Source organism: Arachis hypogaea, chromosome 9 (assembly GCF_003086295.3).
Source record: "Arachis hypogaea cultivar Tifrunner chromosome 9, arahy.Tifrunner.gnm2.J5K5, whole genome shotgun sequence".
Taxonomy (NCBI): domain Eukaryota; kingdom Viridiplantae; phylum Streptophyta; class Magnoliopsida; order Fabales; family Fabaceae; genus Arachis; species Arachis hypogaea.
In genome coordinates, this window is record NC_092044.1 from 11287120 (window position 1) to 11305060 (window position 17941).

The 17941-nt window shown below is 39.4% G+C and overlaps 1 protein-coding gene across 9 annotated transcripts; it reads left to right on the top strand.

Annotated features, from left to right (window-relative positions):
- Positions 1-1357: 1357 nt before the first annotated feature.
- On the top strand, positions 1358-6573 carry LOC112710377 (uncharacterized). Of its 9 annotated transcripts, none has more exons than XM_072202513.1 (10): positions 1438-1516; positions 2346-2426; positions 3027-3113; positions 3275-3348; positions 3530-3649; positions 3781-3845; positions 3928-4165; positions 4416-4466; positions 4590-4716; positions 5272-6573. In XM_072202513.1, exons 7-10 carry the CDS (start codon positions 3962-3964, stop codon positions 5382-5384), a joined length of 495 nt encoding a protein of 164 aa, XP_072058614.1. In that variant the 5' UTR covers positions 1438-1516; positions 2346-2426; positions 3027-3113; positions 3275-3348; positions 3530-3649; positions 3781-3845; positions 3928-3961; the 3' UTR covers positions 5385-6573. The 9 variants fall into 8 exon arrangements, with proteins under 9 accessions (XP_072058615.1, XP_072058616.1, XP_072058619.1 ...); XM_072202514.1 differs by having other exon boundaries at positions 1358-1516; positions 2351-2426; positions 3275-3412; XM_072202515.1 differs by having other exon boundaries at positions 1362-1504; positions 3275-3412.
- Positions 6574-17941: the final 11368 nt, after the last annotated feature.

Sequence of the window (17941 nt, forward strand, 5' to 3'; positions counted from 1 at the left end):
TGTCAAGACTTAGATTTGTAACTATAGACATGACATTGAGATGGTCTTTTCTAGAGCAAGTAAATATATACAGGTGTCACTTGTTGAAATCTTTACCATTTTGCAAGGACAAAGAAACAAACTTAAGATCCATTAGAGGTGAACAAGGATGGTCGAATGAGTTGAAGTGGAGACACAAAACTCAATACCAAGATATATTTCTATCCTCGAATGCGCTTACATATTAGCCATATTTATTTCTTCATGGTTTGCATTAATGTTTTATGATGAAATAAAAAGTGAGTTGTGCTTGTGCCTGTTGTATTAGAATGTTTATTTGTAATTTATTTATTATTTTATTTTAAAATGTTTTTTTTGTTGAATTACGATTGGACCAATTAGATCAATAAATTAATAAATTAATAATTAAAGCAGTTTAATAATTGGTCTGATTTTTAGAATTTTGGATTTTTATATAAATGCAATCCTATTCTATCCGTAAGTTGAGAATATCCCAACTCTAACCCTATCATTTTTAACACACGTGTATCTAATTCTATCCGTAGATACCCGACTCTACCTGCAATTGACAAAAAAGATGTAACATTATTATAACTTGATAATAATTTAAAATAAAATTGATTTTTATGTAAAAGAAAAGCGTATTAAATTATCAATTAATAATTTTCTTAGTGGCTAAGAATATTTTACATTTAGTGAGAGATCATTGATTCAACATCCATATGAAACATATTTTTATATAAGTATATAACATATACATATATAAGGTGCAAGTTGGATGGGTACCTGTGCTTAAGGTACATGTTACCACCCCTAACTCCACTCCTCCAGCTCGGGGTGTGTACATGGTTCGATCCGAATCCAAACACTTTAAGAGCTAATTTGGTATGATTTTTACAAAATTTAGGATCGGGTAAGAGTCTCAAAAATAGACTCGGTTATCATTTAAGACTAAGTCCAGATCAAGGCAAATCCAACTTCATCCAACTCATATGTATTCTAAGGAGATTAAAAATGGTATATATACTTTAAATTAATTTCAATATTATGTTATATTAATTATAAGTTTATTATTTTATTTTAATTACACTTGTTGAATTAAAAAATAGATTAAAGAAATATAAAATTAAAATTTATAGACAAATTCAAATTCAAATATAGATATTAACTTCTCGATAATAAATATATTTTTTATAAATAAATATTCAAAATTTGTTTGACATAAAAATTTATCAAAATTCGAACTTAGATTCAATTTTAGTGTAACCCAAAAATAATATAATTTTATCATATCTAAGACCAAATAAAAATCTCAAATTAATTATTATTTAAGATCAAGTCCGAATCAAGCTAAGCCAACTTCACTCGACCGTGTACACCCTTACGGCCTTACCTTACCTCCAGCTATAAAAGCAACTTAATAAAGACTTTTAACAAACCCTGAGACATTCTTGTGAGATCTGCAGCGCCGTTGTGTTCTCACATCCATCTCCATATCTTCCATGTAAGTTGTGAGGTTCGTACCGTCCCATTCTAGCTTTCCCTTTCTTTCTCTTCGACTATTACTGTTTTAGTCAATTGATATTGTGTCTTTTGAGTGCGTTTTGTATTTTCAAAAAGAAAAAGAAACTGAATGTCGCACTTTATCTTGGAGATTAGGTTTCACTGTGTTGTACTATGTAATTGTTGTTGTATATATATATATATATATATATATGGCTGTGTATGATGAATATTCCTGTTGTTATTAAAAAATAAAAAGTGAAGTCATAAATAAGTCAAAGAACTTGCTCATCCTTGTACTAGTAGCCTTCAAGCATTTGATACTATATAAGTTATCAATTAGAATATGAAATTTAGCTTTAGTTTTGTATTTTTTTTTAGTAAATTTGACAGCGTTAATGAAAAGAGGAAGTATAGGGAGTCAACGGAGTATCTGTGTAATGTATACAATGGGAATTTAGGAATGTTCGATTCAGTAGGATATGTTATCTGAATGGTTATTCTGGATAGTATGGATATATTGTGTTTGAGAAATTATTAGTATTTTACTCTCGATGTTTATTTTTTAACTCATATTAGACTAAATAAATAGCCCATTGTATACATTGTACAAATATTTTATTGACTCCTTAGCGGAATTCTAATGAAAATTTTTGGGATTTAATTGATTTATCTAGTAAAGTCATACCTTTTTTATTCATGTATAATACGTCGAGAGCTCGTAGTGTTTGTTGATTTTCCTGACTTTGTTCTATTAAGCCCGACGTTTTTGACTGGTTAAGGATGTACTTTTTGTTTTTAGAAATTGTCTAATTGGATTTGTCTTTTAATTTGGTGCATAGATTAGGTTGTGGAAGCTTTTTCATGATAGAAATGGTTGTCAATAATTGATCATCCAGCAACTGTGATTTCTTTGATTAAAGGTGAGAACTTTTATTTTTAAATATTTCATATCTTATTTGAAAATTGTGTTATTTAGATATTATTTTATTTTGTTTCTTTGCATAACATGTTTTTGTCTTAGTATAATGTCAATCTAATTAAATGATGTTTCGTACTTTGATACTTACGGTTAGATTTACATGTTAGTTTCAGTTTATTGACAAAATGAATTTGACATTGTTGTTGTCATTTTATTTAGTTTAATGTTGATCGTAGGAGAAGTTGAGGATACTTGGTAACAATGTAGATAAAGAGCAACAAAAAATAATGGACGAGTTGGAACTGATTGTGAATGGAACACAATATTATCTGTGATAGCAGTTTAATTTTTGAGAAAAAAACGGCAACAGGGCCATGTAAATTTGTGCAGTAGCATGCTTGTGATTGTTTTATGGGTAGTATATTTTTGTAATTAATGCAATACATGCTATATTTTTATATTTAAAATTACATATTATTTTCGCATCCTTTGCTTCATCTGATACAAAAATTTGGCAGGGCGACAAGTGCCATTTCACATGATACACTAAAGTTTACTGCAATGTTTATTAATATAAATTGATTTCGGCATATATTTCTAGATTGTATCTGCCATGTGCCTCATCCTCAACCAGACAAATGATAAAAGGTTTCAAGAACAAGTATACTGTCTTCCCTCCGATATTGTGGTAAGTGTTACTTCTACGCATTTTGGGTGTATTCTCTGTATTCATTTGGGTGTATTTTTTAAGTTCAATTGGGTGTAAATTGTGTAGTCATTTGGGTGTATTTATAGTATTCACTTGAGTGTATTTTCAGTATTATATTTGTTGTTTTACGATTCTTGCAGAACATGGCCATTTTGAAGCACCCAAACGGGGAATTCATACCACCTAAAACCAATAAAACCAATAAAGAATTCAGGTTGGAAGACTACCCAAGTTTTATTCCCTTCATAGATACAAAAAAATTAACTTCGCATTCATATGTAAGTTTTCATTTGTAAAATTTGTTAGTATCGTTCTTTACTTATATGCCAAATAAAATAACACAATCTTATTATTTTCAAAGGCGTTGTTAACCTTTCATTTTTCTTCTTGTTTAGAGTTCCGATTCAAGTTTTTGTGCCAGTGTCCCAAACAACCACTGTGCCGGAATTTCAAGAAACACTTGAGACAGATTTTGAACCAACCCCTCTTCTACAAATTGAAGGAACTACAAAAACGTAAGAAATAGTATTATTTGTTTAGAGTTTGGGTGTATATTGGGTTGGTGTATATTTGGTAACAGTTTGGGTGTATATTGTTCCTGAATAGTTTTTTTTACGCCATGATTAATTTGTGTGTAACTATGCAGCACTCCTGAACCCCCCAACAACTTGAAGAAAGCACACCCACGCTTCCCACAGCTCCAACTAAAATGTAAGTTCATCAGACTGAAGTCGATCTTTGCTTATCATCCATATATTCTTATTCTTATAATACGTTATACATGATGACGCAGTTATCCAGCTGCAGAAGACGCTGCTGCCCTATTGATGATGGCACGGACAACATCGTATGTTTCTAGAACAGATCAGATGCCATCATTCAGCTTTGGCCTCACTGATTCAAGCCAAGAAGAAGCATCAACGCAGGAGGGAGCGTCAATGCAGGAGGCAGAAAGGGCAAAATCTCCAGAAACTGCAAATTTGCTAGAACAATTAGAGAATTTGGTAGAAGTGCCTTTTACCAAATCAAAGGTACTTTTCTTATCTATAAGTTACTATCTATTGATTTTTCATCAAGACATTTCAGGACTTGAGAAATATCCTGTGAACTAGGCTTTCTAACTGCTGTTGAACGATATTGATTTTGAAATGGCAGTCATGATCCTTTTTCGCTCATCACTCCTGCATGAAAGGGGATGACTGCCCTTTACTATATTTTTATATTCAAAATTATCATATTATTTACGCATCCTTTGCTTCATCTGATACAAAAATTTGGCAGGGCGACAAGTGCCATTTTTCACATAATACAGTCCATTTTACCAAATCAAAGGTACTTTTCTTATCTATAAGTTACTAACTACTGATTTTTCATCAAGACATTTCAGGACTTGAGAAATATCCTGTGAATAGGCTTTCTAACTGCTGTTGAACGATATTGATTTTGAAATTGCAGTCATGCTCCTTTTTCGCTCGTCACTCCTGCATGAAAGGGGATGACTGCCCTTTTGATCATCAACTCTCTAAGTATCCTTGTGTTAGCTCTGTGTCTGGAGGTGGTGATGCATGCTTGTTTTGCACCGGTACCATTTTCACTCTATATCTCTTCCTGTAAAATGCTTGTGTTTTCAATCCAAATACAAAGGTTTTCGTTAGCATATATAATTAGGATAATTAGATTGTGCATTATGTGTTAGCTTTGAGGAAAATTTTCCAAAGGGCAGCAGGTATATAAGCGCAAGAGGTTCAGGGACAGTTTTGTAATTAAGCAGAATCAGGAAGTGGGAGAATTGAGTGCCCTGTTTCCCTTTGGTTGTTTCTAGTTCTCTTTTATCTTCTCTTCAACTGTTGATCTGAGATTCTAGACTCATCAGTCTGGATGATACTATAATACTTCTATTCTGTGTGTTTGTGGTTTCCTGCATTATGTTTTTAGTGAAACTGTATATTCATATATATATATTTGTTTCATACTTAGTGTCTATGTAATTTAGCTTCTCTCTGTAGTTGAAACACGCATTTTAAAAGCCTTTCTCGTTTATGAATCTCAGTTGTTATCAATCGGTATTTTCAGATGCATGTATGTGTATTATTATAATTTTAATTATTCTCATTTAAAATGGGTTTTATTGATGCAGTCACCAGCCAAAGAAAATTTTGCTATGCCTTCAAGGATTCACAAACTAGGAATGAAATCTCCACACTTTTCAGGAAACACAAATTCCAACATGCCTCCTACAAAACCATTTAATCAATCCTCCAAGAGTTTATTCTGACATCAATTCGGAACATAAAGCAACACAGTACAGAAACAGCTTAAGCTTGCATCTAAAGGAGTTAGCTTTGTTGATGTTGCAAAGCTATCGTTGCCTTCAACTACTACGCCAAAGGAAGGCACGGCCAACGACCAAAGTTGGCTCATCCTCTTCTGACCAAAGTATATCTGGAACAAATCAAACCTTGGTGGAAATTCCAAAGAAATTGCCAGTTAGGATTCCAATGGGAATTAACTTTCTTGCTTTTGGGAAAGATCCTGTGTGCAGTTAAGTTTCAGTTTGTTTGATCATACTAGTTCAACCTTAAAAGATGTAACAAAAGGAAGGGTACCACAGACTGATTTAGTCTCCAGTGAGATTTTTGGTCAGGAAGTATAAAATTGAGTTTTCCAGGAAAGCTTCAATGATTGATGCTTCAACTGGTTTACAAGGTAGCTCTCATGTGTACAACGAAAGTAAACACCAGTCCAAGAGGCAAGAGGGGAATCTGATTCTTGTCAAATTCCTGCTGTAATACCATCGCCATTTATGCGTCTGGTTTCTCCTTCATCTTCAGAACAGCTACCATCTTGAAAGGAGATCTTGTGAACTGTATTGTCATTTGCAGCAGCGCATGAATCAGTTATCAAGGTGAAATATTCTGTTGGCACTTCAACCTGCATAATTGGGTGAGAACTGAGAGTAAGGAATACAGTAATAGCAGTTCAAGGTTGTTAGCTTCTTTCATTAAGTGTATTTAGGATATTATAGAATCAGTTAATGATTTTTTTTTTGTGTCTAAATATGGAAAGAAACAAAGAAGCTATATTTGTTGGAGTTACTCTTGGCACCATATCTAGCCATCCAATTCACAGCTCTATTTGCTTCTCGGGATACCCACTCAATGTGAACAAGTCAAGGACGAGATAAAAGCTCCTGAATCTTGTGAACCAAATCTGTTAGTTCAGATGAATACTCACTTGTAAGCTCATGCATGATTGACAGAATGTCAAGGCAATCCGTTTCACATATAATATCCTTCAAACCGCAATCCCAAGCTAAAACCAGCCTCTTCCAAGCAGCAAATAATTCACATCTGATGATAGATTAGGGGGAATGTTTCCAGAGTAGCCCGAGATCCAATCTCTCTTAGAATTTCTAATAATACGCCCAAATTTCGCTAAATTTGAGTTCAGATACAAGCTTGCATCACAATTAACTAAAACTATTGTCTATCGGTGGTTCCCAACACAGACAATTTCGGAGAGACCTAAAGGTATTGTTTCGTTTTCTGTAAACCTGTAAGTCTTTGGCGGTAATTCTAGCCAAGGTAACAACCTTGTGGTTTGTCCAAAAGTTGTCAGTATTAAATAATCCGTTAATGATATGATAATTAATTGTATATATAATGTAATTTATATGCATATATTTCATCATGCTTGTATAAACTAATCTTCTTCATGTAGTCTAGACTTTTTCGTGTTTTTCTTTCTTCTCACATGGCATCGAGAGTCAAAAGCAAAATTTATCACTTTGTGGCAGTAGAGTGGAGTTGACCAAGGGTTAGAAATGGATTGGATTTAGGAATAAAATTAGAATTAGAAAAAGGGGTTTAAAAAATTTTGGTAGTTTTTTTTGTTAGAATTGTATGGATTTGATTTATGAAGAAAGGTGCATTGCAGATACACTCTTAGACTCTTAAAAAATTTTGGTTTTCTTTCCCTTCCTCTTCTTTGTTGTCTATTCCTCTTCCCCAGATATTTGGGTGACCTTGGTCAAATATGAGAAGCCTTTCATTTTATGACTTCAATAAGAACTTATATTGTTCTTTTTGCATGAAAAATTATATTAATTTGTTATCATAGATTTGGTAAATGCTATACTCACCATGAAGGGTTGAGAAAGCTATGATAGTCGCTAAGAACAATACAAATAGTGAAAAATAAGAGGGTTTTTTTGCCGTTATTGCTCCACTTCCACCTATGCATGGTGGTTAAGACTGAAACTTTGATCCAAAGGATATTCAAAAAAAGAAAGAAAAAAGCATATAACAACAAAGTGAAAAGTCAACTTCAGATTTATGATAGGTATAATATGTGTTTGATCATTGATTCAAAGATTCCATTTGGCGGTAGTGATGGATGGAGACCTTTTAGATTTATTAGAATTGGGACAAAAGGCATTTGAATTGTGTTGTCTAAACTAGCTCTTCTATGCCTTTTACTTTATTTTAAGAGAAAATATTTAAAAATTGAAGGATGTTAGTAACAAGTTAACAACCAAGAAATTTTAGGAGAAAAAAAAAAGGGAGAAAGGAGAAAAAAAAGTATTTTAATAATTTTATTTATTTTTATAATTATATTTATCTTAAACTAAACAGGATATTGAGATATAATTTAATTTTGTAAATTTTATACCAAATATAATACAAAGATTTAATTTAGTCTCTATTTTTAAATTTCTATCTTTTAATTTCAATTTCTCTTTCAAATGCAGTTTTAATTATTAGGTGTTATCTATTCTCACCTAACTCATTTAACCTATTTTTATGTCAACATCCAACTTATATTTATTCAATACTTTTTTTTTCCCAAATCCTATTATATGCTATTGTCTTATAAAAATATTCCGTAAATATAAAAATTTAGTTATAAAATCAATCAATATATATTTATATATTTGTTCATACCCTGGCCCAATGTTAAGGGCCCAGGTCCAACCAAAAGGCCTGATTCAATAGATTAGGCCTAGCAAAGCACCGACCTCCACTTAAGAAGTCGGTGTCAACCACGACTTAGTATGAAGAAGTCGGTTATGAGATTAGCTGGCAGATAAACACTCATTCAAATGAGTAACCGCCCCTAAAATCTCTCTAACCACTTCATAAAGCCATATCTTAACCTCCCTAAGATAATGGGACGGTTAATATCCTAAAGATACGGCACTACTCCAACGGTGGTTATTGGCTCACCACTATAAGTACACTGACACGCCTCAGGTATCTCTAAGTCCAATACTCTCTAGACCTGCTTACGCTCTTGCTAACTTAGGCATCGGAGTATCTTTGCAGTTACCACCCCCACTCACTCACGCGCGCAAGTCGGACGGAGCCTCCCGAGTTGCAGATACACCCGGAGTTCTCCTCCTTCATACACTTGGGCCGTCAAACGTCATCCATCTGATTAATCTCCGGTTACCCACCGTAACATTGGCGCCGTTGCCGGGGACCCGAGAGATCATCCATCGATGGCGGATAGATTCCACGAAGAAGTCCATGCGGAAACGGATTCCGAAGAAGAGAATCTGAACGCAGGTAACGACAATGTGGATTTACCCCTCCACCAAGAAGTTAATGATCAGCATAGAGAGGGCACCTCCGGAGTAAAAAACCCGAAGGCAAATCCCTCAGACGAGCGAGAATCGGGAAAGGGCGGACCATCCCACATAACTGAACTAATGGGGTTAGTCCACAGTCGCCTAGAACAATTGGAGCAAGAGCGGGAGAAGCAGAAGGAAACTGAAAGGTACCTCAAAGAGGAGATGGAACAGCGAAAAGAGTTAGAAAGAAAACTCTTACAGCTAGAATCCTCCCTCAAGGGTCATAACTCCCGCGACGACCAAGAAGATCAATTCCCGGGTGGAGAGGATCCTTTCAGCGAGGACATAATGAGGGCAAAAGTTCCGAGAAACTTTAAAAGCCCTGATATGGACCTCTATGATGGGACCACAGACCCAAAGCATCATCTAAGCAACTTCAAAAGTCGGATGTATCTAGCTGATGCCTCCGACGCTACGAGATGCAAAGCTTTTCCGACCACTTTATCAAAAGCGGCAATGAAGTGGTTTGATAGCCTCCCACCAAGATCAATCACCAGCTTTGAAGACCTCTCAAGAAAGTTTTTGATGAGGTTCTCAATTCAGAAAGATAAGGTAAAACATGCACCGAGCCTCCTGGGAGTAAAACAAGAGGTCGGAGAGTCTTTGCGAGCCTATATGGAAAGGTTCAATAAGGCATGTTTGGAAATCCAAGACCTGCCCACGGAGGCAGTCATAATGGGGCTAGTCAATGGGCTCAGAGAAGGTCCCTTCTCACAGTCCATATCTAAAAGGCACCCCGTTTCTCTAAGCGATGTACAAGAAAGGGCCGAAAAGTACATCAACATGGAAGAGAATGCGAAATTAAGAGACCTGAGTTGGCGACCTGGACCCCCTCCCTCATCTAAGGAGAGGGAAAGGGAAGTCAAGAAGAAGGAAGAACTCGGTCTCGAGAGGCCCAGAAAATATCACTCTTATACTCCTCTCAAAACTTCTATAGTGGATGTATACAGAGAGATTTGCCACACTGAAAGGCTGCCACCCCCTAGACCTATTAAAAACAAAAAAGGGGGAAGCCGCAGCGACTACTGCGAGTACCATAAGATATATGGTCACTCCACCAACGATTGTTACGACCTCAAAAATGTGATAGAAAAGCTGGCCAGAGAAGGTCGGCTTGATAGATATCTCATGGAAAGGTCGGACACTCACGGAAAAAGAAAGCGAGATGATATGGATAGAAGAGATCCACCACCGCAGACTCCAGAGAGACATATTCACATGATCTCGGGAGGATTTGCGGGAGGGGGCCTCACTAAATCCTCTCGCAAAAGACATCTCAAAAGAGTTTATCAAGTCGAGGAAGAGACACCCGACTTCCCCACTATCTCATTCACAAAAGAAGATGGGCAAGGAATAATCCCCGGGCATGATGATCCCGTGGTGATAACTATGATCCTAGCCAATGCCCATCTCCACAGAACCCTAGTGGACCAAGGAAGCTCGGTGGACATCCTTTTCAAGCCCGCCTTCGACAAGCTAGGGTTGGATGAAAAAGAGTTGAGAGCTTACCCCGATACCCTATATGGATTAGGGGATACGCCAATAAAACCACTGGGATTTTTACCCCTTCACACCACCTTTGGAAAAGGGGAAAAATCAAGGACTCTGAGCATAGACTTCATAGTCATCGATGAAGGGTCAGCCTACAATGCCTTAATCGGCAGAACTACCCTTAATCGTCTTGGAGCAGTGGTGTCAACTCCTCACCTCTGCATGAAATTCCCGACCCCAGGAGGAATAGCAACGGTGAGGGGAGATCAAAAATTGGCAAGGAAGTGCTATAACGAAAGCCTAAATCTGAGAGGAAAGGGCAAAGAAGTCCACACCATAGAGCTAGGCGGCGCAAGGACCAGAGAAGAGCTGCGACCCCAACCGGGAGGAAAAACCGAGGAGATACAAGTCGGTGAGGAGGAAGGGAAAAACACTTACATAGGAGCCAACCTAGGGGAAACCCTAAAACAAAGGTTGGGTGAACTCCTAAGAGCTAACTCTGACCTCTTCGCATGGAAGGCTTCCGACATGCCCGGGATTGATCCCGAGCTCATGTCCCACAGGCTCTCGGTTTACCCAGGGTCCCGACCTGTACAGCAAAGAAGACGCAAGCTCGGTCCGGAACGAGCGTTAATAGTAGAAGAACAAGTACAGGCGCTCCTGGAAGCCGGTTTTATTAGAGAGGTCAAATACCCGACGTGGCTAGCCAATGTAGTGCTAGTCAAAAAACAAAATGGTAAATGGAGAATGTGCGTCGACTATACCGACTTGAATAAGGCATGTCCTAAGGACCCTTACCCCCTGCCGAGTATTGATACCCTGGTGGACTCCAGCTCGGGGTATCAATACTTATCATTCATGGACGCCTACTCGGGATATAACCAAATCCCGATGTACGAGCCCGACCAAGAGAAAACATCTTTCATCACACCGAGGGCAAACTATTGCTATGTGGTCATGCCATTCGGATTAAAGAATGCAGGAGCCACATATCAACGGTTGATGAATAAAGTGTTTTCCCCCCACCTAGGGAGCCTGATGGAGGTATACGTCGACGACATGCTGGTAAAAACCAAGGAAGAAGTCGACCTCTTGACCGACCTCTCACAAGTCTTTGACACCATAAGGTTGCATGGGATGAGACTAAATCCTGCAAAATGCGCCTTCGCGGTTGAAGCAGGAAAATTTCTAGGATTCATGCTAACACAAAGAGGGATTGAGGCTAATCCCGATAAATGCAGAGCCATCCTAGAAATGAAAAGCCCGACTTGTTTGAGAGAGGTTCAACAGCTCAACGGCCGACTTGCAGCCCTTTCCAGATTTATGGCAGGATCGGCACTGAAATCCCTTCCACTATTTTCCTTATTAAGGAAGGGATGCCAATTCGAATGGACTCCAGAATGCGAGGAGGCGTTCCAAGAGTTCAAAAAGTTCTTAAGCCAACCTCCTATCTTAACCCGACCAATACCAGGGAAAGACCTCGTCCTATACCTCTCCGTAGCAAACAGGGCTGTCTCGTCAGCCCTGATAAGAGAAGATGAGGTCGGACAACACCCGGTCTACTTTATCAGTAAGGTCCTACAAGGCCCAGAACTAAGGTACCACAAACTAGAAAAGTTTGCCTACTCCTTGGTGATAGCCTCACGAAGGTTACGACCTTACTTCCAGGCTCACACGATAAGAGTCCGCACAAACCAACCCATGAAGCAAATCCTCCAAAAGACGGATGTTGCAGGGAGAATGGTTCAATGGGCGATAGAACTCTCCGAGTTCGATTTGAGATATGAAACTCGGACAGCAATTAAAGCCCAATGCCTCGCCGACTTCGTTGCAGAATATGCAGGAGAACAAGAGGAAAAGACGACTACATGGGAACTCTATGTAGATGGATCCTCCAACAAAACAGGGAGCGGCGCAGGCATAATACTGGTAGATGAAAAAGGAACCCAAATAGAGGTCTCCTTAAAATTTGAATTTCCGGCTTCAAACAATCAGGCAGAATATGAAGCCTTGATAGCCGGATTAAAGTTGGCAGAAGAAGTCGGTGCTACAAAGGTGATGATATACAGCGACTCGCAAGTGGTGACCTCCCAAATAAGTGGAGAATATCAGGCAAAGGACCCAAATATGAAAAGGTACTTGGAAAAAACTCTGGAGCACCTTGGGCGCTTTGCAGAAACCGAGGTCAAACACATAACTCGGGATCTAAATAGCAGAGCGGACGCCCTATCCAAGTTAGCAAGTACCAAACCAGGTAGAAACAACAGAAGCCTGATTCAAGAAACCCTCCAAGAACCCTCAGTTGCAAAAACAGAAGATAAGCAGGAGGTACTTGAGGTAGTCGGTTTAAACCTCGGATGGATGGATCCCTTAGTCGAATACATGAAATTCGACATCCTCCCTAAAGAGGAAAAAGAAGCTAATAAGATCCGAAGGGAAGCACAGCATTATACTTTGGTGAGAAATGTCCTCTACAGAAGAGGGATATCAACGCCATTGTTAAAATGCGTACCGACCTCAAGAACCGCCGAGGTATTGGAGGAGGTGCACAGCGGGATCTGCGGAAACCATCTCGGAGCAAGGTCGCTCGCCAAGAAAATAATCCGAGCAAGATTCTATTGGCCGACCTTGCAAAAAGATGCAACAGACTTTGTGAAAAAGTGCCAACCGTGTCAGATGCATGCAAATTTCCACGTAGCTCCACCAGAAGAGCTCATCAGTATCACTTCTCCCTGGCCCTTTGCAAAATGGGGAATGGATTTGTTAGGTCCTTTTCCCCAAGCACCAGGACAAGTCAAATACTTGATTGTGGGAATAGATTACTTCACAAAGTGGATAGAAGCAGAACCATTAGCTACTATCACCGCTCAAAGAAGTCGCAGGTTCCTTTACAAAAACATCATCACAAGGTATGGAATACCTTATTCCATCACTACAGATAATAGAACCCAATTTACCGACGCCACCTTCAGAAATCTAGTAGCCAGTCTCAAAATCAAGCACCAGTTCACCTCGGTGGAGCACCCACAAGCCAATGGGCAAGCCGAGGCAGCTAACAAAGTCATAATGGCAGGATTAAAGAAAAGACTACAGGAAGCAAAGGGAGCTTGGGCTGAAGAGCTTCCTCAAGTGTTATGGGCTTATAGGACAACTCCTCAATCCGCCACAGGAGAAACACCCTTCCGACTAGTCTATGGCGTGGAAGCCATGATCCCGATAGAGATCAATCAGCAAAGTCCAAGGGTAATTCTCCATGATGAGGTCGGAAATATACAAGGACACAAAGAGGAGCTCGACTTACTCCCCGAAGTCCGGGAAAGAGCCCAGATAAAAGAAGCAGCGTTAAAACAAAGGATGACTGCCAGGTACAACAAAAAAGTCATTCGAAGAACATTCGCTACAGATGACTTGGTTCTAATCAGAAATGACATTGGAATCAACAAATCCGGAGAAGGAAAGCTCGCCGCAAATTGGAAGGGACCATACAAAATCAAAGAAGTATTAGGGAAAGGTTATTATAAAGTAACCGACCTAAGCGGAACTGAGCTACCGAGGTCGTGGCATGCTTGTAATATGAAAAGGTACTACAGTTAGAAGCGAACTCTACTCCCTGATGTACTCTTTTCCCAACTTCATGATTTTTTCCCAAAAGGGTTTTTTCTGGAGAAGGGTTTTTAACGAGGCATCATAGTAGAGGCTAAGGGAAAATAGGCTATCAAGACCCTTAGTAGCAAGAAGGTACCTTCCTAATTAATAAAGATCTTTTTCATTTACAATATCTCCTATAGTATCCTTCTTTATTTTTTCTAAGTCTTTCTACGAAACGCGCCGACTTAAGCTCGACAAAACGTGAAAATCCTATGAACCGACCTAGATGGTCGTCAGGATAAAACGACGAGGTACAAGTCGGCGTAAAGAGGTTATATGAGTTGATCGTAAGAACTCAGGAACCATCCGACTCTTAAGTCGAAATGGAAATCTGAGTAAAACAAACTCGAAAGAGCTCCGAGTAAAAGAGAACCGAGCTCCGAGTAAAAGAAAAACGCATCGCAAAAATAACCTAAGTCATGAAAACTCATCAAAAAGCAAAAGTTGAGTATAAAGGATACCAAAAAGAGATTGAAAAACCTAGAATCGATGGTTGCGTAAAAAGCCCTCAAGCTAAAGGGCTCGAAAAAGCAAGACAAGACAAGAAAAAGGTTTTCAGGAAAAAGACCAAAAAGGGTTCTTCGAAATATCAAAAACAGAAAAGCATACACGCACAAGGTAACTTAAGCCCTTATCCAAAAAAGGGGCATTCACTTTTGTTTAATAACCCTTATCCAAAAAAGGGCACAGATCAGAATATTTTGTTTACGGCCTTAAAAGGCCAAAAGGAAACTGTTCACACAACCACCAACAATGAATAAGTTTAAAAAAGGGGGGACTCACAGGCCGAGCCCCCATATAGCCATAAAAAAACAAAAGTTATCTTTTCAAAGGAGTAGAGGAATCACCACCGCCAGACTCAGGAGGGGCGCCGCCGGGACCAGCAGGAGGAACGGAGGAAGAACTCGGAGCATCTTTGGAATGAGGAGGAGACTCAATAATCCTCTGCCCCCGAGTCTTCAGGTCCGACTCAGAAACAACCTCGGGGACAGGAGGATCAACGATGGCACCATCAATAACTACCTTATCAGGATGTAAAGGTGAAAGGTCCAAGTCGGGAGCAATAACTCTGACCTGTTCCAGGAATATTCTCCAAGACTCCTCGGCCCCATCAGCAATAGAGTCCTCCAACTCGGCGTATGCGTTTCGAGAATTCAGCAAGTCCTTCCTCACAGCTACAATATCTTGAAATAAACTGTGGTAGCTGTCTTGTGCTGTTTTCCTCAAATTTGCCTCCAAAGTGCATTGAGCTCGCAGCTTACCCACCTCCTCCCTAAGGTGATCCCTCTCCTTCCTCAATTTATCTCTCTCCTCCTTCAACTCTTTCTCATGTTTTTCAAAAATAAGAAGCCTCCCTTCCAACTCCTCAACCTTTGAGGATGCCCCCAAGGAGCTGAGGGGAGTCTTCTAAAAAATGTCCAAAAGTTTGCCACAAACACCCGCTGTCCTAAAACTCTCCTCGGCCATGGTGGTAAGGTGGTTTCGAACAGAAACATCATCCATGCTTATAAAAGGATAGATGTTCTTTCGGACGAATGCAAGAGCATCCGCCTTAACCCCACCATCAAAAGAAGAAGAGCCAGACTCAGAGGTCTTGCGCTTCTTCTTCTCTGGCTCGGAGAGAATTTGGGCAGACGGGGGTGGTCGAGACAAACTTGAGGAAGAAATGACAAGGGGTTGAGAAGGAGTGCCAGTGTTCTTAGGAGGAGGAGGAGGAGGAGGAGAGGTGATCGCCCTGGCACCACCGGACCTAGCCCGGGACTTCGCTTTAGCCTCTTGGACCCTTTGGTAAGCCTCCTGAGCATTCTTTCTTGCCATATCTACAAGAAAAACAACCAACAATTATAAGTCGGCAACATTCAAGTCGGTACATTCAAGTCGGTAGAAACAACTCGGAAATCAGGAATGCATGCACTACCTAATTGAGATTGAACAAAAGTCGGCGTTCCCTGAAGGATTTTTCTGGTATCCAAGTATGGGGCCCTTCCCCACGCTTCTCGGAAAAACCCCACAATGGCAGCCTCCACCTCGTCCAGGTCATCTGGACCATACTTTTCACAAGGGGAGGCCGCCAACCAATAAAGGGGAAAGCGAGGGGAGGAATGCTCATCAAGGAAGAAGGGATGGTGACCCTCTACAGCTTGTACTTTGAAAAAATAGTTTTTGAAGTCATGAAAAGATTCGTCAAAAAGGGTGAAAATCCTCCGACCTTGTATGGCTCGGAAGGATACCCACTGCTGTTTGTTATTTAGCCCACTAAAGGGCTTAGTCATATGAAAGAGAAAGAAGAAAATCCTCAAAGAGGTCGGAAAGTCCAGAGCGTGGCTAATAAATTGATAGATCTTCAAAAAGCCCCAGGAATTGGGGTGAAGTTGAGTAGGGGCAACTCTACAGTGGTGCAAAACAGATATCTCGAAATCTGAGAAAGGAAGAAAAACACCCAAGCGGGTGATCATACATTCATACATAAAGAAAAAATGAGGGGCCGCCTCATTAACTCTCCCAAAACAGACCCGGTCTTCAGGACCCGGGATTATCAGTTCATATTTTGGCTCGTCCTCCTCTGAAGTACAAAGCCGGTGATGAGTACGAAGATGAGTGATAAACTCAGCGTCGACCAGGGGTTCCTCCCCAAGGACAGTGTCATCAACCCACAAAGAAAGAACATCTACGGAAGCCATTTTTTATATAAAGAAAAGTGGCAGAAACCTACAAAAGGAAAAAAGAAAAAGAAAAATAAAAAAACACGGCCCCTAAAGAGGAGAGATACGAGGCTAGAATCGACAGACCAACCTATCCACTCACAAAACAAAACATGCAAACATAAGGCATGACATGGAAGAAATAAAACTAACCTTTATCCAAGAAATGAAGGTTGGAGAGAGCGGAAATCTTCGAACACAAGAATACAGCACGAGCAAGGAAAGAAGAAGTTTGAAAGATTGCAGAAACGGAAAAACGAAAGAGAGGGAAAGCATTTATAAACACACTAAGGGGCGTAATGGTAAAAACGAGGCAGTCATTAATGCGATGGCACCGTTACCAAAGCCCTCAATCCCTAAACGCTTCCCCAACGGACACGACGCTTGAATTGACGTAACTGTCAGAAACAAAAGGTCACGAAAATCACGTCGGTTTCAAAACCCGTGAAGGTCGGCTACGAACCCGAGTTAAATACTTGAACCCAAACCTTAAAAGGATCTTGGGCTCAAGTAGGGGCACTGTTCATACCCTGGCCCAATGTTAAGGGCCCAGGTCCAACCAAAAGGCCTGATCCAATAGATTAGGCCTAGCAAAGCACCGACCTCCACTTAAGAAGTCGGTGTCAACCACGACTTAGTATGAAGAAGTCGGTTATGAGATTAGCTGGCAGATAAACACTCATTCAAATGAGTAACCGCCCCTAAAATCTCTCTAACCACTTCATAAAGCCATATCTTAACCTCCCTAAGATAATGGGACGGTTAATATCCTAAAGATACGGCACTACTCCAACGGTGGTTATTGGCTCACCACTATAAGTACACTGACACGCCTCAGGTATCTCTAAGTCCAATACTCTCTAGACCTGCTTACGCTCTTGCTAACTTAGGCATCGGAGTGTCTTTGCAGGTACCACCCCCACTCACTCACGCGCGCAAGTCGGACGGAGCCTCCCGAGTTGCAGATACACCCGGAGTTCTCCTCCTTCATACACTTGGGCCGTCAAACGTCATCCATCTGATTAATCTCCGGTTACCCACCGTAACAATATTTATATATGATGCTTCAAATAATTCTTCCTATATATAAATTAGGAATAAAAATCATCAAATATTTCATAATAGATTAATAAAATTTGTCATAATAGAATAATGTTTTTTATAAATATTAAATTTGTATTTCTATACAAAAAATGTTTTTCTGTGTTTGTGTAATAGAATTCACTACTCTAATTTATATTGCTATGAAATAATTATTTTTTTAATGATTTTAAAGTCCATTAATAAAAAAAAGATTTTCAAGTTTTTTTTTTTCCAAATTTTGAATTTTAAGT